This window comes from Euwallacea similis, chromosome 10 (genome assembly GCF_039881205.1).
Source record: "Euwallacea similis isolate ESF13 chromosome 10, ESF131.1, whole genome shotgun sequence".
NCBI classification, from domain to species: Eukaryota; Metazoa; Arthropoda; class Insecta; order Coleoptera; family Curculionidae; genus Euwallacea; species Euwallacea similis.
Genome location: NC_089618.1, coordinates 2,244,354 through 2,266,629, shown reverse-complemented (window position 1 = coordinate 2,266,629; position 22,276 = coordinate 2,244,354). Strand labels below are relative to the sequence as shown.

Sequence of the window (22,276 nt, the reverse complement as noted above, 5' to 3'; positions counted from 1 at the left end):
ACAGTTTCGCGTACAGATGGCGTACATAACTTTACAGTTGCAATTAACTAATCTTAATCCACCATTGTCAAGAAAACACTGATCTAAATATAACAATAGTAAGGAGCTAAATTCCCTTACAAGATGGAGTAAATAGCAATGATTTGCTCTTTCTCCATTAAAAGTCTAATCATATTCATAACATCATAATTATATTATTGAGATTAAAGTTATGAACACAAACCGATTAGGCCTATACAGGGTTTTAGGTCTGAATCTCTTTTGCTAAAGGGCAAGTTATCAATAGATGAAGAAGTTTGCCTGGAACACAGTTCTAGCAGTGAAAACTACTCTTTTTGCACGTTTGAGTATTTATACTTGGTCCTTAAGCAAGAACCAAACTAAATATATTAGGTGGGGGACAGAAAATAGGGTATAAACGGTATGACTAGTTCTATTTACATTTTGAGTATAAGTGCGACAATAATGTACCCAACAAACATTTTCAACAATTTCCCCAATTATTTGTCCTGTATAACACCATTTTGAATTCGATTATTCAACTGGTGACTATTTTTAGACAAACCAAATTGCGCTCCTACCAAAATTGCATGTAAAAATAGTCCCAACTTTACATTTAAAATCAGAAAGTTGGAGCTCATTTCCGGTTAGGCTGAATGTCGCAAAATTTTTGAAATAGAACTAGAGATATTGCTTCGACCCTGCGTTACTAAATTTAAAAGTAGTAACTAAAGGTTGCCATCGCAATATTTGGTAAATTTGGCGTCTGAGGATTAAATCATTAAAATGTTTGGAAACATAGTTGCTATAAAAATGTGGCAACAAACCAATGGCAAGGCACTATCCCCAAGTTAACAGGAATTTTATAATACAACTCTGATAAACTTTCAGCACTCCAAAAATTTGGCCTTCCGTATGTGTTCTCATAAAATCCTGTACAATAAAAATCAAAGTCTTATGTGCCATGACTGAGAATAGTAAAAATTGACAAATATGTGATATTAGAAATGTAACAAATGTGAAATATATTCTTCACCCCAACCTCATCTATGTGTCAACTTCCCTTTCTTAATTTGATATCCATGCCATTCTTATAATAAATATCCAAATTTTAGGTCAACTCAAATGTACATCATTTCGGCCATTGAGCTCATTTTCTTAGGAATATGCACCGAAGTCTCAAAATAACTAGCTAACTCATCTATAGTGACATCACATGGGGGATTCACTACATTCATTCGGGCCTGATGTGAACAACTGGCCAGAGCTTCAGTTTTGGCACTTGCACTAATGACCACATGCTTCACTTGGGGCTCTTGAAAGTTCTCAGTCAAACACTTTAACCTCTTCATATTCAGCTGTTCACAGGCAATTATAAGTGTCTTAAAGTCCTTTTCCTTGTGCTTTGAACTCTGCCCAAACAGCTTCTCTTTGGCCTTCCGGGGGTTGCCCTTGAACTTCACTATTTTCAGCACAGGTTCTCTAAGAATTTTTCTCTTTCCCTCTCGTTTAAATGAAGTGGTTTTCTTCACTTTAGTGCAGCAACACAAACTGGTGATGCTGGAGAGGGACTTGGATCTTCGCCTGAAGGGGTTGACACTGGGATCCATATTTGAGCACTTACGCCCCTCTAATTCGAGCATTTGCAGAGAGGTAGACAGTCTCGAGTCTGCTTCTTCCATTTCGCTCTAAAATTAACACAGATTTAGGGGATCCATTGCGAGTCGAGGTCAGTGGAAATGCTTACCATGATTGGCACAAAAGCGCATTATATAACTGTCCGTGGGGCTTCAAAAGACGCTTTTTTTTGGGTTGCACAAACGTCTTGTTTACAAACAACCTTTGACAAAACAAAATCGTAATTTGATGACTAATGCTATAATGGCGATCAGCAGGTCTTGGTCCCGCACCTGCGCAGACCTTGAAATATTCTAGAATATTAGGAAATGTAGAATATGAAGCCTTCTTTGTTTGTGAGTCTTGGCACTAGGGTTATCTACTTTTAAATATTAAATTAAAGACCAGCCTGTCGCTATTAAAGAACAATCTAACTTGACCAAATAAAAATGGCGATTGAGGTTTTCAGATCATTTCACTAGTGCGCATTTGATGCGGAAATATGGCTGCCGGACAGTATCTGTATCACTCTGACACATTAGAGAATATCACAATAAAACAAAGACAGAGAAAAAAGTCGGCCATTTTGTCGAACTTGGTGCACATTTTTTGCATGTGGAGTGGATAACGCACACTCGCGCATATTTAAGTTTCGGACCGACTTTCAATGCAATATTGCATTTTCTTTGAAATGAGGTTTTTTTAAGTATTTTGTTTTTAAATAACAAATACCATCATGTAACCTCTCAGAAAAGGGAAAGGGCAGTATCCAAAAAGAAAAGGGAGTCCTTTAAAGCACAAGACCGTTGGCAATCTCGCTTAAAACCGTTGGGGTGTAATTAGTTTCGGAATATTCAGCCAAACCCTATGGGTTTTGGGGAGAAAAATGAAAATTTCAATTTAATGTTGTTTGAGAACTATGTAACCATACATTCACCACAATATCAAATTTTATATGACTGTCAGATTACGAGTCAGAAAGCGCAAATGACAACTGTGGACTTCCCGACCGATTTTAACTTGATTTTTAATCGAAAAAAATCACGGAAAAGTCTTTCTGAAAATCGCAGATATAGATCAGTGATTACACATATTATATGTTGATTAATATGGTGCATAGAAATATTGTTTAAGATTTTACGGTTTAGTATATCTCCTGATCTATGCAACTAAATATACACGCCTGGCCTAGAGAAATCTCTAACATGTTATCTTAAGCTTGGACCACTGCCTGTCAGATGACGCCACTAAGCACTTCTCTATGGGTAATTTAAACATTGCAATTTACTCATTACTATTTCTAGCCCTCTTTCATCCCGGCTTTAAGACAGGTAAACGCCCAAATACAAAAGCATTTTGTTGGTTTTTTCAAAAGTGCATTTAAAAGCGATTAAAGCAGCATGCCTTCGTCAGCATTGGCCAGGCAAATGACATTTTCAAAGGTGATTTGCGAGTGACTGCTTAGAATGCGTCGGCCGTCCGGTGGCGCCGAGCAGTCGCGAGCCTATCGGAAACAATATTGTCGTCTGTGTACTTTTCCTTCACCTTTTGTCCCGTAAGCTCTGATTTGCATTCATTTGCCGACGAGAAAAACGCGGCTCAAGAGGGGAAGAAGGACACAAAACGACTTGGCTACAAGAAAGGCAGCGCGGAATGTTGAAAATCGTATAATCTTCACTCAGGTGTCCGAGGTTTTGTTGTGAAAATCATGCAGGTGTGGAGCGTCGCTCTTTCGAGATACGATTTCGATGGGGCGTGGCACAGACCGCATGAAGCAACAACAAACGACCCTTCTTTGGGGGAAGCCAAGGGATACAGGAGCACCCCCTTAGATAGCACTGATGTCCCTGAAAGTATTCAAAAGGTTTAAACCACTGTTATCCTCCATCGTCTACCCTCAACAGAATCACTCTCAGGGGGCTAAACATGAACCCCAGAGTTCTAAAGCTCTTCAGAATTTTTCTGAACTACCCATGCCCTTAAGGAAAATTCAACAAAAAAATGTATCATGCCATTACTACACTCATAAGGGGAAGAAAGGCATTTCATTAGTCCGGGACAATTTCCCGAACCAGCATTTTGATTTGCCTAATGGAAATTCATTGCAGGGGCTCCCCATAGCGTGTCGGGATAGGGGTGTGTGTGGGGGGTAGTTCTAGGGTAGGGCTCGAGTATTAAAGCCCTGATTAAATGGGGAGAAGTTCCCTGGTGTAAGTTTTATGGGCAAAAACTGAGGTAACGGGCGTACGATCAATGGAGAGGTCATTAATCTAATGAAAAAATTATGCCGAAAAAGTGAACCTAAATAGGCGAATACGAGCGAAATGGTCAAAAATGTAGAAAAAATGTGATGAAGCGCGAAATTCTTCTCGGTCAACAAATCCATGCTAAAAAAAATGATCAAACATAAGGAGATATGTTGGAGCAGGATGGCAAAAACCGCCCAGGGGGGGGGGGGGGGGGTGTATAAATGGACCGAAGCAAGGGAAACCTGAAAAAACTTAATACAAAGAATTTTGCTGGCGATTGACGATTGAAAACATGGAAAAATGATCTGATGAAAGAGTCAAAATGGTTCAAAATCGAATTTGGTACCAGTTTGACATGTTTAGACTTATTCTTGTTTGGTTAATCGAACATCTGTTACCCATTTAGAAGATAAGTGTTCGGGTGCCGATCGAGACAAACATTATCTTGTTTCTGGCTGCATTGTCTGGCCACATTTTTCCAGTTTTTACCCACACATTCGACCGACTTGCTGCACCTTTTTCCATTCTGTTCCTCTAGGACGCCAATAACGCGAGCCTCGTGTAAATTGTGCCTTCCCCGAAACCACGGCCCCATAAAGCCACACAGTACCATAGTACCGAGTCATCTCGGTGCACACGTGTTCTTCCTACCCGGGCAAAGTTGCTTCTTCAAAGAAATTCTTTTTTCTCTTTTCTGCGTATAAAGATGGTACCAATAAACCAACTGTCGCGAAAACGGCATGCCAATGTCTGATGCCCGTCGCTACCAGTTCTTCGCACAACCGGGTACCTATAAGGTACCACCGGGAGATTGGAAATAGTACCAAATAGTAGAAAGCCTTCTTCTGCGGCGTGTGGGAGTGCCGTTAATTGCGCAACGAGATCAGAAATCGCGGATGGAAAGTAGAATCGATCTATCATCGGATTACACCGATGCCAAATCGGCGTTGTAACCGAGATTTCGTACTAAAACAATAGTCGAAATCACGGTGTGGTGGATGAATTGCGGCAACGTTGGACGGTTGCAGGTGGACCGGGGGCCCCAGATCCGGTCGGCGCCCCTCGGTCTAGCGCACACCTGCAAAGCCCGCGGCCAAATTTGCGACCTTTGCCAATCAAAACACCAACACTTTTCAATTATCCCCTATCTACTGTTAGAGAGCAAGGAGGTGGTACTACCACATTAAGAAATCGATAACAGAAGAAAGCTGTCATTCTTTTAATATAACCAGCTTCTGAATTCTCAATCTTCAAATCTCAATTCTGTCAGGTACCACTTCACAAAAGTCCTTGCAAAGCTACTACCTAGCTCAATACACATCTCTCAACATGTTATTTTCCCAAAATAAATCTCAGTCGTATTTACGACAGTTCCCCGTATACATTCGCCACGGTACCATCATCAATCGGCTCAGTACCACCCGTTCGAAATCCGTCCACCTGCAACAGGCGACGAGGACACAAAACCGCCGCGCTGCGTGTGCGGAAAAAGGAGAGAGAGATGGCGACAGAGTGTCGTGGAATGCGGCTGAACGAATATAATTTTACCTGTAGCTTTGCGCGGCGGTCGCTTAGAATGGGTTCTATCTCCTTTTTTGGTACTTTACTAACAGGGGGTTTTATGTAAATGAAGGCCTATGGTACCTACGCCACGAAGTGGAGATTTGTCATCTCTTTCTGCCGGGTAATTACGGTTATTAAAGGCAATTGCACCGGGGTACCTACTTATCGGCAATTGCTCTATTGGGCCTAATGAGGATTTCCGTCTCGGCTCGATTAAGAAAAAAGGAGCTCGTTATCGCTAGTTGAGTGCGGTGCGGGTAGAAGTAATTAGATTGTAATATTTATTTATTAATAAACATGGTTAATTAGTACTGAGCAATTCAGATTTCCTCGCATATTAAACAAGGTAGAATTCTGGCCATGTCGAGGTGTTAATGAGTTCAGAGCAGACGGAAGTGAGGTACCTCTTTACCTAATTAAATCGGGCAATAAAGAATTTAGTGAGGTGGTACCTGACTCTAACAACACGCTGCTTAGTTTTCGAGTTCGGAAGACAAAACAAGATACCACCGATATTGTTGAATCTAAGGACGTTATCGTACTGAAAGTAATTGACTTCAAAACATTAAAGTTCAGAGACCTTGGTACTTCTGACCTTTGAAGCCTCTACGATTTTCGTGACAAATCGAATCTAAAGAGACACTTCTAGCTTGAAAAAAAAACGATTAAAATTTCAAGATTCTAATACTTTCGGCTCGGTACTACCAAGATTACCACCAAAAGCTTTGATAACAGAAATGAAAACTTCCTATTTCATAACATTTAAAAACCATATTTCGACAGAAAAATTGCTTATATCACTGCTATACGAGTACTACTTGGACTTGTTTTGGGTACTACCAACCTTGAGCTGTGTACCAGTAAACGTCAACGGTTAAGCAGCTGATACTAATCAAACAATTTCTCTACACCCAAGTGAATTTCGCAACTTCAGGGTTCTTTTGCACAAGAATAGGCAAGTGGTACCTGTTGAAAAAAGGTGACTGTAATAGCACCAAAATAATACTACAGTGGTACGACTAATGCTTCCTATCTTTAATGACGAAAGAACCCATCCGAGATGGGTTCTGGAAACATAGATGAGTTATTTATTTCAGAATTGTTGATGACTGTCATTGAGGTGGTACCATTTTGGAATTATCTTGTAGCACTACAGTACCACACGTGGTACTACCTACATATATAAGTAACACATGACCTTCTTTTTGAGCACTATCTCCTCTGGTTTGAGTACGAGTAAACCGCATAGGTGCAAGCAGCTGATGGAGAGTCAGTTATTTTCAAAATACTAGGAAATTTTGCCCACTTTATAAAGTTCTTTTGCACTCAAACAGACGAGATAATCTTTACTGAGTAAAACTGATTACTAAAGCACCAATATCCGGGATTTTCCATCTTTCCTAATACTAAGAAGCTTGGAATAAATTTTTATACGAAAACTCATGATTGCAACAGTAGTACCATCATATGGGAAACTTCTCTTTACTGAGGAAGGAACTAAAAATTATTTTGTTGATTGAAATGAGAAGGAGACATTTTTGGGCAGGGTACCTTTTGATACCTGCAGTACTATAAGTCATGAAAATTCCATTTCAAACAATAAGAAATATTTTTCCTATGGTACTACAGTACTATCGACCTTATTTTCTATGTGCAAATCTGATCGGCACAAACAGCTGATGAAGACTTAGCGCTTATCAAATAATTACGTTAATAACAGACGACTACTATAGCCTACATCGAGGTACTTTTGTGCCCGATGAAGCGAGGTCGTGCCTGCCGGTCAAAATAAGTGCGAAAAATCCCTAAACTCAACGATTTCCAGAATAATCAACAGTTATGAACTTTTTTTGGTCTTAACAACCCGACATGGCGGTACTACTAGTATTATTCAGCCCCTGGGCGCGCTTTAGTGGTACTACAGGCATTAATATTGTACCGAAGACGGTAGAACTGTGGCATCTAATATTTAAAAAGTCTGGTACAAAACTCCAGTAGTACCACTGCATATATATACATGCACATATATATATATATATATATATATAGTGGTTGAAGTACCAACACGCGCATTTGTTTTGGGTACTGTTCATCTTGTGTATACGCAAATATCATCAGTGCAAGCAGCTGATGATTGTCGACTTTGATAGAGCCCAAACAATTGTATCAATCGCAAGTGATTGTGGCCAACGTCACAGTACTATTGTACCTAAAATAGGTGAGACAGTACCTAAAACCCGAAAGGTACTCGTTAGGAGAGTGGAAAAAAAAATCACATATCTTTTCATATGGCACTCATTAAATTTGAGTGATACCAAATGGTACTACTTCGTAACTCTATCAAACCAGATAATTCTTTTGTTGGCCCTGAAATGTGTCGGTACTAGTAATACTGTCTAAATAAGTTTTTATGTTCGTCTGCATTAAAATTCTCATTGCCTCGGTCCTGTTAAAAATAGAGTATTTATAAATTTAAATATTTAAAAACAGAGTAAAAATATAGACTGGACAACCAAATCTGGTACTTGTATTGACAGCAAAACTTTTGATACTGCCATAATTGATGTTCTCGCATTCGACTTTTTACAGAAGATCAGTTCGTGCGTAACTGCCACTAAGTACCACCTGTGGTACTGCGATGCGATATTAATGTGGTACCGTGGGATATAGAAGCATGGAAACAATAACAAGGCTGTGCTGCACAATCAAAACCCAGATAGTACCTCAGAAAACCACCGGTTTCGTTCCGAGTCCATTAAGTTTAAAACTATGCATCAAAGAAATAAGACAAAGCACGAGTTGGTGCTGCACGCACTGGATTTGGATATCATTAGCCTTGACTCGAATACGTGCACTTAAATCCCGTCAGGACAAGCACTTTGATATTAATCAAAAAATTCGATTAAACCCAGGTGAGTCTTGCTCACTTCACAGTACTACTGCACCGAGATAGGTGAGGTCGTACCCGCGGGCACCGGCTGTGAGAAAGTCAAAAACGAGCCGAATTTTTATAGCCCTCCACTGTAATGTGAGCTTTAATGGGTCTTTTTACAAAACTTTATGGCATTACCCAAAAAGGAAGTTGACCCTGAGCAAAAACGAATTTGTTCTCGATTAACCTGCATGGAACAAGTGCTATGTACGGAACCTGTTATCGGTTTTCCAGCATTGACTCACGGATTGATACACTCCAAAATTTCGATACAGTCATCAAATAAACGCCTTATCACGTGCAATGTACCCGTTTCATTTCTATTCAAATGAAACACCTCCTTTGCTCAGAACGTCAATCCTCCAAGACCTCCAAATCCAAAATCGCGGCCAACACAACATAAACATATCCCGCTTCATCAGTGGTTTCTCTCGATCCTCCCAATACCTTTATGCACTACACCGCGTAATCTCTGTACAAACACAGGTGTCTTGCACCTGTGATGGTACTGGTACGACCTTAAAAACTCCGATCGTTTTTCGGAATCAAAATCTCCGTAATTCGGTCAGCTTTGCACCGGATGAATCCGCTATTTGGCTTTTTCGCATATTTTTAATTCATTATTGGTACCATCAGTGAGGTGGTACACGTCGAGGGAAGAACCGGCAAAAAGCTGATGCTTTGAAATAGTCAACAATGTAGGTTCGAGGCTACAAATCGGATGGTACCGAAGGCGAGTTTCGGCGCCGCGGTGTCGGCATACTCAGGTGTGCTCCTCGGTACCGATGCCGTTGGGTTCTCACGTGTGAACCACCCACGGTAACGGCCCGGACTATTGCTCTTTGGTACCCATAAATATATTATACTGTTTGTCATATAGCCTCGCGTCTATTATACTCGAGGTGTACCATTAGAATTGACGAAGGTTAATAGTAATTAATGAAAAAGGAAAAAATGGTCGACCTTGGTATCAGAGTGGCGCCACCGCGTTTTACTGGTTTCGCGATTTTATATTTAAAATATGGATGGTGCTACCTTTAAGCGAAGGTTTAATGGCGTGGAGTTTTCGCCTCGAGGTACTGCCGATTCCCATGGAAGGAAAGAGAAAAAAAGCCGTATTGTACCACGGGAGGACCTTTTATGGTAAACGTATGCGACGGCATTATGGCCGACAGGTACCACTACCTGTCGCTCGCTTCTGGGAAGCCCTCTGTGTGCACTTGGTTCGAATTCCTTTTTTTGTCGAAAATATTTCGGCCCGTCGACGCATTTTCTCACGTTTTTATTTCGAACCGTGACCCTGGTACCACCACTCGGGGGGATTTACAATATAATAATACATAAGCTTCAAGAAAAAATATTCCAAGACGTGCTAGCAAAATTGGCGCGGTACTATCGGTTGTACCAGTGTTGCAATGGGAATGGTGGTACCGTAAGTCCAAACCCGAGTAGAGCCTCTTACGTAGATTGATAGTCACCGAACGAAACTTAAAAACACATTGCTACCACTTGTGGACAATGTCGCAGAATATTTTCCAAGGTGGTACCTCCTACGTCTACAGACGGAAAAGGTAGACTGTTTTCGACACAACATTTTTAGTTGTTTTCGAGTTATCACATGCGGATCGTATTCACCCCGTTTAGATAGTTACTTCGTATCTATTAAGGAGAGAGTAACCCCAGTCAATTGAGCATTTGCCGAAGTCCCTTTGTAGTTTGAAAAGACCTTTTCGAGTCTCTTAAAAAGTTGTAAGCTGCGTTAATTGAGAATGTTCTTGCTAGAACTATTCACTTATAACCAACTGGCCCTGCGATGGTACCGAAAGCTTGCAATGCGCAGGATCTTAAAATAAAACAATTGCCGGACGAAAAAATAAAAACAAAAACCAAAGCCATCTGAGATCAATCGGTGCAAAAAGGAAGCGGTACCGTGGGAGGACGAAGGAGGCCTGCTGTTGTGAATCTCGGCTATAGTACTCTCCGTGGGAACCTTTGTGGCGGTACCATTGGAACGCACCTGTATTATGCCTTTTCCCGATATTCGCACACATTTTTTTTCTTTACAGCCAACCAGTACCGGGCTTGCATGTAGTACCGATAATGTTTGGTACCGATAATCGTCATTATCGCAAAAGTTGTCATCATCAGGTGTAACGCACTGGTTTCATTTTGGCGTTCGGTTGCACCAGAACCACTCGATCTGGGAAATCGACAACAAACACTTGAGAAGGTTTATTGGGTGCTCGCGTACTGCGGTTCCACTGAGGGTTATTTTTCTCATATCATTTAGTGATATCTGTTATCGGTGATCCGGTGTTTTCACAGGTGTTACGCACCCGACATGGTTCGAATTTGTTAACTCAATGTTCACTAACCGTGAGATAAGCGTGGGAAAGGGCTGAATTCAGTAATTGAGGTACCACCTTCAGTGCAACCCTCGGACTTGATTTACAACTCACTTGGTAGGGTAGGAGGAGGGTCGTAGCCTCAAGTGGATAATGTTCATGAGGAAGGACCAACTCATTTGATTCGATTTACCTATGGGAAGAAGCATCGAATAAATGAAGCGTAAAATGCTCAACTGACTCGCTTTGCACTAGCTACAAACTAGTAATAAAATCCTCGAAAAAGTAATTATTTTGTGCACATGTTGCTGGTACCAAGTGGTCGAATTCTTTACGGAACATGCTCAACTGACTGGGTTTACACCGTCTTTTACAGATCTGGACCTCAGAAGACGCTCTCGAAAGTTAAACATTTCGAGTGTCAAAATCATTAGAAATTGACTGCAACACATGCTCCATGGTGGTACCGATCAATATGAACAAGCCCGAGTCAAAATCGGAATTTATGACCATATTCATTGCGGTCGTGGTTGTTAAAAATATGTATTGTGGCGTGTCTTTTATTGCCCATTGTCTGGGAGGGCCCAGCAATTAAAATCTCTCCGTTTGTGACGCGCATTTTGATATTTAACGCGTAATTTACCGTCGTTAGATCTTTATGATTGGAAAGTGTCAGCTGTGGAGACTGGAGGTTTATTCGAGCAGGAATCTCGAGACCTGACCCAAATCTCGAAACTATCAAATTTCATCATTCCGCGTTCGGCCTTATTCCCATTTTTGCGGTCTAAACCATCATTCACGACCCGATAGGCAGCAGGTATTCAGCCTTGCGACTTCCTGCTTAAGACCAGATGGCCTTTTGGGCCGGTTTCGCGCAAAAATCGCGCACCGGCCTTCTGTGCTCCACACGTAAATCTATACGTGTGAGAATGGAATTTTTTGATTGCCTTGACAGTATTGACACCAGATTTGAATAATGGCTGAACGGCCGTCAGTCAGATGGCGTTCGCCTTTGTCGTCGGCAACTGCGCATCGGCGCAAGAAAATCATCAAAGTAATGGACCCCACTGTATGCATAGGGATTCGGAGGGCGCTTATTAAGAGACACGTCATGTTAGGCGAAACGTCAATAAGTTACGACAACCCTCGAACACGCTCCGGCGTTTCCACGGCCACGCCCCATCGAATTGCACCCCCGATCGCAACAGGGGCGTCCCCCGGGGTCGCCCCGCAGGAGCCGAGAGGCTTTGTGGCGATTGCACCGACGCCACTGACCTAAAACCACCCTTGCGTAAACGATACACCCTAAATGCTTATCTCAACAGAGATTACCCGTGGCAACGGGCAGAGTCGCTTATTTTGCCTTTTGTACGATGATAAATAGGGCTGGTAAGGGCTCGGAATTTGATGGTTGTGTGAAGTGGATCAGTATTGACGGTGGCCTAATTAACGGCTCCTTTCGATCTATCGCAGACATAAATTTAGTCAACTCAGACAGCCTCTAATCTATGCTGCTAGCGGCGTAAACCTACTCAATCACGACAACAGATTTTTGTTTTTGGGTTCAGACTTTTTTCGTGACTCTTGAAGACGGTGTAAACTTAGCCAGTTTGGGCGTCAACTGAAATGGTTGTAAACCATGTTTGATGGACGAGTTTCATGTTCAGGTGTAAACTGACTCAGTTGAGCATGTTTCGAGGTGACCCTCAAGGTCCAGGTGAAAAAGGCGTCGTTTTCCCCTTTCAGAGTATCGTTTGAATTTAGATAAAGTGGCCTAAGTTGAACGTACCTAGATCAGCTTTTTTCCGGAGTGATGCACGTCACGGAATAACTAAGAACTGACATTGGACCATTATTTTATGCCTCTTCCAGGGTTTTTAGGATCTCACGAATGTTCTCGATCCCCCCATGATCAATTCCCAAGACCCGGGATTTGTTTTAGAAAATTTTCCCATTTGCCCGGGGAACTTGAGCCAATTTACCTGAACGTAAGTAGCCCGAATCTGCCGCTTTCGATGGCGACTTTTGGATTTGAGGGCTCCATTAAAGGTTTCCTTAGATGATTTCTCAATTTTCTGAAATTTTCTCAGTGATTTTCCTTATCTGGTGCCTTAATCTCAAAGCTGAGTTTACATGTGTGTGTCTGATACAATCTTAGACCACTGACGTCACCATTGATTAGTCGATTACCAAACAAACCCCACCAATCATAGGCACCTGTATAAACAAGCACTAATGGAGATATTAATTATTGACGATAACCGACGGCGGATGACCTTTACGTGCATTTACCACGTTAACCTTTCTGCTCCCGAGGTCGATGGGAACTCGATGAAACCTTCAAATATTCAACCAACTGCCAACAAAGTTGGAGCGACTTTGACTGGACCAGAGGAGCGAATTTTGCCAACTTGGACAATGTAGTCCGAGCCTAACACGTGTGTGGCGTAGTCGGGGCCATTGGAATGCCGCCTCTCGGCGCCGCCATGTCTGAGTAACACCTGCACCGTGCTATTTGAATACGAACTCAAAAAATCATGCATGCGTCTGGCCAGGGGCGTTCGTCTAATGCCGAGCGGAGCGATGCAAAAAACACCAAAAATATCGCGGAAAAGTTCCAGGACTGATCAAATCGAATGAGCGTTAGAGACATCTATCGGGTGTTGTCCTAAGTCATAAAGCTCCTTGACGACTAGTACGACTACCGTAAAGGTGGTTGGTTCGGGTTCTTTTTCCCTATCATCAAAACGTTATCCAATGTTTATTTGTGTATTTCCAGGTATCAACAGGTCAGACGACTGCTCACTAATCAAATCATCAATCAATACGCAGAATATGCCACTCTTCAGTACAGTTGTACTGCAATTAATTCAGGTGGTACCACTTTCGGTTCATAGGTCAAGCAGCGTGCGAAAAGTCTTATGTAATAGGTAGGCGCGATTGGCAAAAAAATCATATGCGCCTTGGGAAACCGTGCGTACAAGTACCACTAAGACTAGTACCGAATCTTCTTTAAACAAACTGTGACGTGATGGTATGGTATCAACGACAGAATTATCTAGTGGTTATCACTGTGTTTAGGCTGATATAATGCGCCCTTAACCCCGGCTTTATCAAACAGTCATAAATAACTTCCCTTAATCCTCGGCCGAATGAGGAAATCTTATCTGTGAAATATGACGCCTATTTTAGGAATGTTTAAGTTTGAACAAGCACTTGTTGATATGTTGCCACACACATGGTGTGAATTGAAATATATTAAACCAGTTTAGATTTATAAAAATACAAATAAAAAAAGAAACAACGCTGACAAATCTGGGTCTTCCCCGGAAAGACGCGTTCAGCGGCTTATAGAGTGAGGTAGGATAAGCGTCACTGATTTTACCAGGTAAATGGGAAATTTCCCAAAGAGGTATGTCGGACCTCTTTTCCAATTTACAGTTATTAATAAAGAAAATAACTTAAGAGTACATATTATTAATTAAAGTAAGTGGAGATCAATGGACTGCACGGATAAATGGCACTAAGTAATCTGGAATAGAGAACTGTTTAAATAGCTGATAAATGGAGCACTGCTTTGATCACTTTCAAACGAAGAAATTGTAGAAACCAACACTTATTCAAGGCGTTGATAAAATTAAATAAAGATAATAAAAACTAATATAAAATGTGATAAAAGTAAAATGAATGGAAAAATAACGAAATGTAACGATAAATGAAATAAGGTAAATAAAGTTAATGAAACAATCGGGTAAGGTAAAACAAATTAATTTAAGAACTGAAGGTAAAGTAGTGAGGTAAAAACCTCTCCTCCGAATCCGGGAGTACTAGAAGTATAGGAAATAACCACAGGACAGTAAGAGCAGGACAAAGGGCGAAGGCAAATTGAAGAGCCTCGAGGGAGTTAATATAAAAAAATGTATAAATATTGAGAATAAACGGTGCAATTAAATCACATAATGTGATTGAAGAAATTCAGCCAGTGACAGCGTTTTATCCGGATGTTGTTGACGAAATGTGGCTTTTTTCCCATGAATTTCTGTATTTACGTCTTTCAGTCTATCAACTCCGTCGATTTTCTGATGAGAGCAATTTTTTGTTTTCTTTCGTCCTCTGTTTCTCACCTTGCCACGCCCATGGATTTAAACAATTTTACTGGATTTTTTTTTTGTTATTTATAGGACTATTTTTAGGCTGATGGCTGCCGGTTTTCCAGTGGAGTAGGCCTTTTTAGGAGCATCAGCAATTTTGAATTTGATGTAATTTATCGTTCAATAAATAATATCAGATTATCGATGTTCCAGTCACGTAATTTGTTTTCCACGTCCACTATTAATTTTCAAAAATTTCTGTATGGTCAGTTCCACCCGTCTGCCTCCTCCATTCAATCTACCTTCTTCAATCTACACCCAAACGAGTATTTTTCTCTTTTCATTCAAAGAAACGCTCGTAAAATTCCGAGAACGACCGCTACACGTCTACGATAAGACAAGAATGCCATTAGTGATAGCGACATAGACTATACATTTGGGTCACACTGAGGCTTATCTCGGTCCTCGCATGACAAAAACAGTCATTTTTTCCAAAAGATATGGGCTACTCGCACGGTTTTTTCCCAAGTGTCCCGGGACAGATGCCGATCGTTCCATTGAAAAGACCCGAACACTTGCACAACACAGCTGCGCGTATGCCGGGGGGTCACCGTGAGACCTAGATTACACACATAGGGGTTTATTTGTTAATTGAATTCAATAACACCCTTTTATTGTCAGAATCCCCGATGAAAAGTCCTGAAACAGCAGCCAGCAACAAGGATGTCAAGTGTCCATAACACGACAAAACAAACGACTTCCGCTTTGGTTACTTTATAAATAAATTATGTTCTAATTGTTGCTCCCAACAATAGATGATTAATAATAATAAATAATAAAAATGAGACATCGATTAAAATGTGGCTGCAGCTGCACTCTTGAGGTCACCGAGTTCGTCAACAGGCCCATTCATTCCCGGTTCGAAGAAATTCTTCAACACCCCTCGAAAAAAGCGACCTGATGACCCCGTAAAAGAGCGAAACCTTGCCCAAGGTCGATCTTATTCTCCTCAAAAACAATCCGGGAAGTCCGAAAGGTTATCGGAACGCCTTGCCATGACTCTCGAAGATTAAAAAGCCTCAAACTCACACGATAGATCCTCAGATTCGAACGGTGATTCTGACGCTGTTTTTGGGCAAATTCCCGGTTTCTCGCATTCGTGAGTCAGAACCCAGAGGTGCGGCGAGGGGGGGGGGGATTTTATTGATGTCACGCAGCCACGTGACCTGCCAGTTAATAAAGCTCCGGCTTTGAGGATGTAATGCCGAAACGTTGGCTGGGCACGTGACTGGTCCATTAGCGTGCCCAAATGGGCAAGGGATTAATGACGCAGCGAACCAAATGGCTTTTAATGAAGTGATATTTCCATGGTCTCCAGTTCGTCACACTAAGGTCCTTAGAGACGTCAATGGGCGATTCGATTAGTGCCCTGGGTGGCCCCGTGTAGAATTCTTCAAAGTGGAGACGTAGAAAAAGCGCCAAGAGGAGACGAAAAAGCGCACAAACAAAATGAGATGAAGTGGAAACTGAATAAAAACATTCTCATGAATGAAAAAATACATAACGGTTCAAAGAGGGCGGAAATGAGGTCCTCTTCGCCGTGGCTAACAAATCAATGAAAGAAGAACGAGAAAAATTGAAAGCGAAAGTATAGTCCCACAAAGCCAAAGAAGAAGAAGTGCAGAACATGAAGAAACGGCATTGAAGATGAGCGATTGGAGAGAGAAAAATTGGCAGCCAAAGTCCTCATTGCGGAGTCCAAGAGTAGGAGAAAAAAGGGTATAGGAGTTTAAGTTAGGTCAGGTTCCACAAGCAGCGGGACAATGTGAGGGAGAGAATGAGTACGGGACATTGGAACGAAAGATGGACGGACCAAAAACCATTCCACCACCCCTTTCTCCCTGAAATAATGCTCGAGGGCGGTTTCAAGGGAGATCCAGGCTGAATAGGAAAAGTTTTTTGTGAGTAGGCGCCCTCATCAGGGATGGATCCCATATAACTCGGTTCCGAATCACCAGACCCAGTACCTATAAAGGTTTTCCTGCTCTAAAAAAATGTTCAATCTGAGAGAGAGACAGAGAGAAAATACTGAGAAGGACCCCAACCCCTAGGGGTCCAGCAAATCTTGACCAAAAGCCAGAATTGAAAGTTAAAATTTCACAATGCAATCTGCCAGTTTCAGTCACTTCTTACGACCAAATCCTCACTCCACCTAACACCAGGTGTCTTTCCCGTCCATTAGCGGTCAATTAGTGTTATTACCCCACACATGCATCACCCATTTACAAGCGTCAATTAATGAAAAAGGGCGTGAAAATGACTAAATTAGGGGTGGGATGTGTGGTAAAAACCAACATTTTCTTGCGGTTCTGTCGAAGCGAACACATCCAAGATTCTTGTGAAAGATATACAGAACCGGGATGAATGGCTTTATTGTGCCAACAGTGAATGGATCGCTTGAATGGAAGGGTCTTGTGTTGGTGGTTCGAAATCAACGGGTCGCAGTTCCGTTACAACTGGCCGCTCGGTTTCGATTTCTTCGGTAGTACTAAGAGGGTACAGTGACATATGCCAGATTTGCGGGTATGTATAATTAAAACCGTTTCGGGAGGCGCAGCCATACGGGCAATTTCCCGCCATCTGGACTGATAAGCGTAGATTTGTTGGTGCTAAAAACAATCCTCATCAGCCACCAGCACTCTTCGATATAGGAACAAAAAGCCTCCAGATGGGCTCGCGTAGTCAGCGTCAGTTAAACATTCAAAGCGACACATGGCGCGGCATTTGGCCGCCATCCTCGATAATGCAATTTGATTAAAAGCTCCTAACGAAATTACATATACGCGCAGTTGTTCGATACTTTGAATGCGTCAGATAAAGGAATCGCCGACCGTGATGGACCCCGCGCCCGCCAGACCTGAACCCCCCATAATCACGTCCGGAAGAGGTGCGTCTTACACAGGTGCGCCAGGAAGCGCATCCCGGAATTGTGCCCCGTGATTCCTTCGTCGAAAGTCAGTTTACAATCCGTAACGTACCAGATTAGAGGGATTAATGCGCTATCTATGCAGTAATGCCGCTTAATCAGCCACCCTTTGCGAAACAATCGACGATCAGATCGGACCGTGCGAACGGGGGTTGAGTTTGTTTCACAACGGGACACGTGCGCAGGCACGTGGCCACCGTTATTCCGTTGTTTCCGCAGCTGGGTGGATTTTCCTGTTGGAAATGGGAAATTCGAGCTGGTAACGAGATTCGGGTGGCGGGTGACTCACGGACACCCTTGGAAACCCCTATTTCGATTTTCATTAAAATGCTACATACAAAATTCAGTACGGGTGCCTAAAACCTTGAAAAATCGAAAAACTTCAAAGGGGCAGTTTTGTAGGTCCAGTGGCGTAACTGTAGCCCGCATAGGGGGCGGCTTCGCGATGACGATTTCCCTTTGTCGTAGGAACGCTTGGGCCCCACGTTCTTTGATGATTTCGGTGATTATCTTGCAGTTTAAATTTCTTCAGGGTACACTATCGCTGACACACCAAAGCTGCAATGTTTTCGACTATCTGAAGCTTCTGCTGATGCAAGGTGGCTACATATTCCCATGCTGGCGGTTGCAGCTGACCGTCTCGATGAGCTTGATATTACGCTTCGTTCTTTTGAGTGTGGATTTCCTGTCAGTCATGGGATCTAGCTTCGTCCTTGATGCTTCGCTTTGTTCTTGGCTTCCTCGACGCTTTTGCCACGTTAGCTTCTTATCCAAGCCCCTTTTGAGGTAGGTCATTGAGTCACTCCAATGGAGTTCCTCGTTCTTTATCGTCGCTCGATCTTCCATCTTGACCTTCCTCCTCCATTTAAAATTGTTGGTACTTTCCAACTGAAATGCTGAACAGGAATTTCGCTTAAAGTGTTTTTTAAGCAGATTTCTGGTTTCCCTGCTAAGCCGCGTCGCATTGAAAAGTTTTGCTCCGGTAACATCAGTTCGAATGATGAAATTTCTCTTCAAAGAAATTTACTCGAGGAATGTTGAAACGCGTGGGAAAAGCTGCATAGACGACAATAAGAGTAACTTTCATTCTGCAAAATCCTATTTTCCGTATGATGCTCGGGCATTGCACGACCAGTGCACAATCGGCTTATGAAGAACCACGGGGGGTTTAGGAGGAGAACTAAAGCCATTTCGAGTTCTCTTTTACGCGAGATATTTCAGACACATGTTAAGGCTGCTCAGGCACAAACGCACAGTAAATCTATTATACGGAGGGCATATGGCCCCCGAACAAAAAAAAAACAGTGAACTTCCCAATATTATCCAGAAACTCGATTTTACACGTTGCAGCGCACCAGTTGGTGCACACGCGGGTGTTCTGGCTCTTGGTCCTGACAGAAGTTAAACAAATGTGCTCGAAACACTGCACCCTGTATGTCTGCTTCCACCAGAGCTGACCTCAAAGGCGAGGTATTAATAGATTTGTCATTTGAATATCGCCGATAACCTCCCGACCTCGCAGTGATTTGTGGAGGTTTGGAGCATTTTACTTCAATTTGTTCCCCCCTTTCTCCGTAGGAGTGAGTGTCGAGCAGGCAGTACGCAGCAGCCCTCCAAGATTCAGGTCGGACACCGGGTATATCAGCTCGTTACAGGCCCAGATCCCCGCTTGTGCAACAAAGTTATATAAAAGAGATAAATTCGAAGAACAAACAACGATTACAATAATTTAGTGTGTTTTATAATTAGTACGTCGGGGAATTAGCACGCATTTCAGAGAGTTAAGAGTTACTTGGCGGCGCGTTCATCGCGTAAATGTTCGACGCGGTGTGTTCGCTCTTAAAATGGATGTTACCAGATTAGCCCTTGTCCTAATGGTCGCCGGATGCTCTGCAGTCCAAAGGTAAATTCGCCCTCGAAAATCACGTGGATAAAACACGAGAAAATTCCGCTGACCAGCCGGACACAAAACTTATCATTCTGGATTCTGACGCTAGCGGCGATAACCCATTCATCATTGACGTCTTATTTATTTGCAGGTCGCAGGCGAATAACGAGGAGAACACCTCCGCGGTCCAGATGAGCCTGGAACAGGTACCCGAAGGGAGCTTCTCCGTGGGCGGCCTGAATTTGGCCTACAACCGCCTAGGAGAGCTGCCCGCCCACGTATTCTTCCGCAACCACTACCGGAGGGTGCACACGATTGAACTGCCACACAACCGCATCTCGCAGGTGCACCCTACTGCCTTCAGGGGAATCTTCCAACTGAGAACTCTGGATCTGTCCTACAACAACCTGACCTCCCTGGACCCACACACCTTCAAGCACAACCACCTTCTGCAAAATTTAGATTTAGCTTACAACAATTTAATCCTGGATCCCGAGAAACCCCTGGTGCGCTCCCGTTCTCTCGAATCCCTGCAGCTGTCCCACAACAGGATCATCCACGTTTACGATATCAACTTTGCCTTCATGCCCAACTTGCAGATACTCCACCTCGACCACAATCCTCTTTACTATCTATCTTCCAAGTGCTTCAAACGCGCTGAAAGCCTTCAGTTTATATCTTTGGCTGAAACTAGTGTTCACACACTGACCAGCAGCATGTTCGGGACGTTGCCCAGACTGACCGATTTGAGCGAGACTCTTCTGGCGCAGAAATTCGAGCCCCATTTGAGGAAAGTGAGAAGTAAGCAGCTGCTGCAGCTGATGAATCTTGAGAGTCAAGACTTTGTCACCAGTGAGGAAGAGGAAGAGAACGGAGGAGGTGTAGTGTGACCGATTCCGTAAGTGTTTATGGCTGATGTGGGGGGGGATTTTTGGCAGGATCTGCCGGAAGGTTTAAGGATTTCTTCCTGTAGAAGAAGATTTTTGTACACGTCCAAAGTATTACTATTTAAGTCGGATGAGTCTTAGTTGAGTGAATCAGTGCAAGGAGTGCGATTGGCGGTGAAATTGAGCGGTAGCATTAAGGCTTCATAATGTAATGTATATAATAAATTGACAGTTTTTTAGAGCATTCTCTGCGAGTTTTCTTCACTATAAGATAAATGGGTCATTTATGAAATTCGTACCTAAGAAAACATGAATGACACTGTGAACTGCAGTCAAACTGCCAAACGTCATTTAAATCATCATTGACTGATGTCAGAAAAATGTCATATCCTTCAATTTTTGTGCTTCCTTATTGAGGGAAACATACCATGACGTATAGTTTAAGACTTTGACGAATCCCATCATTAACCCATCTCACTCCTACTCATTGTAAAACAGTGAAAAACGTTCAAAAGTTCACACCTACAGTCCTTCCTGCTTCATTCAACGTCGCGTGTTACAAGAACGACATCAGTGAGATAAATAAACATGGACCTGACCTAGACTCGTTATCTAACTATCAATAATTACATGTCAAAATGAACGTCAGTTTGACGTATAAATACATTGGGGAAACTATATAGTTACTAAGTCATTGTGATGTCACAATGCCAAGTTTCCTTCCAAACTCACCCGTTGCAAAAATGAGGTCAATGGCATAAATGAGCATAGACCTGACCTAGGTTCATTATCGTATTATTATTATCAACAATTACACGTCAAAACGACGTCAATTTGACGTTATTAACGTGGTCATGTCTATATATTACTCCCAACTAATATGCAAGAGAGCAATTCACGCATGTTATGATATTTCCTTCGGCCCTGTTTAGAGACGCCTCTGGTTCTTAATATACGTTAATACATTGTAAATGTATAAGATAAAATGTGTAAAATTTTCAGCTTAAAATCAAGGTTTCCTGAGGGGCATCAGATATTTTTTTTGTCTTAAAACTCGGTAACACGCTTTAACATGTTTATGTATTATCCATTTGCCAAACTTATTTTAAGACGCCCCTTGTTTTTGGTATTGAAATCAAATCGAGGTTTAAATATTTTTATAACTGGTATTTTCGGTGTAAACATTAAGAAATCAAGAATTTTTAGACGTTCTTGAAATTTTGAAATATTTTTTACAGATTCAAAAAATCTACTTTTACCATCTACGATGACACTTTGACATCGATCTGTATATACAAGGAGTCTCTAAAAGGTTTCTACTAAATTCTACCACAGATTTCTGAGGTGAAAACAACGATTTAACCCAATTTATCTTAGTGAAAAGTGGACGGTTTCCAAAATACAGGATGTCAAAGCTAAGATTAAAAAAAGCAAGAAAATTAATTACTTCGTTTGTAATATTGCTATCTGAACAAAATGTCGCATCGGGCGGCTTTTAGGGGCGAGAAATCAGAATCTGTTTACATTTTCGATGCACATTGTAGAGGGCGTTGTCAGCGCTAGGTGAACTCTCTTTAGAGGGGTATAAGTTTTTTATCGCCCGGTATAAAATTTATTTATGACTAAATATCTGTTTTCTTGCATGTTTTATGAAAAAAAGGTATCTTGGTACAAGTGCCTACGAGCGTTCCTTCTTGAGATATTTGAAGTTTAAAATT

General features: G+C 42.0%; 2 protein-coding genes across 2 annotated transcripts; one reads left to right on the top strand and one right to left on the bottom strand.

Moving 5' to 3' along the window:
* Positions 1-171: 171 nt before the first annotated feature.
* On the bottom strand, positions 172-2,013 carry LOC136411780 (uncharacterized). Its single transcript, XM_066394491.1, has 2 exons — positions 1,748-2,013; positions 172-1,688 (listed from the first exon to the last, which is right to left on the bottom strand). The coding sequence occupies exons 1-2, from the start codon at positions 1,748-1,750 to the stop codon at positions 1,122-1,124; spliced, it is 570 nt and encodes a 189-aa protein (XP_066250588.1). The 5' UTR covers positions 1,751-2,013; the 3' UTR covers positions 172-1,121.
* Positions 2,014-19,024: 17,011 nt separating this feature from the next.
* On the top strand, positions 19,025-20,802 carry LOC136411809 (relaxin receptor 2-like). The gene is made up of 2 exons (XM_066394535.1): positions 19,025-19,686; positions 19,823-20,802. The coding sequence occupies exons 1-2, from the start codon at positions 19,628-19,630 to the stop codon at positions 20,559-20,561; spliced, it is 798 nt and encodes a 265-aa protein (XP_066250632.1). The 5' UTR covers positions 19,025-19,627; the 3' UTR covers positions 20,562-20,802.
* Positions 20,803-22,276: the final 1,474 nt, after the last annotated feature.

Excerpts from the sequence above, each read along its gene's own strand:
- LOC136411809 (XM_066394535.1), top strand. The coding sequence starts at position 19,628 with ATGGATGTTACCAGATTAGCCCTTGTCCTAATGGTCGCCGGATGCTCT. Across the intron at positions 19,687-19,822 it reads GGATGCTCTGCAGTCCAAAG|GTCGCAGGCGAATAACGAGG; the intron begins GTAAATTCGCCC and ends ATTTATTTGCAG.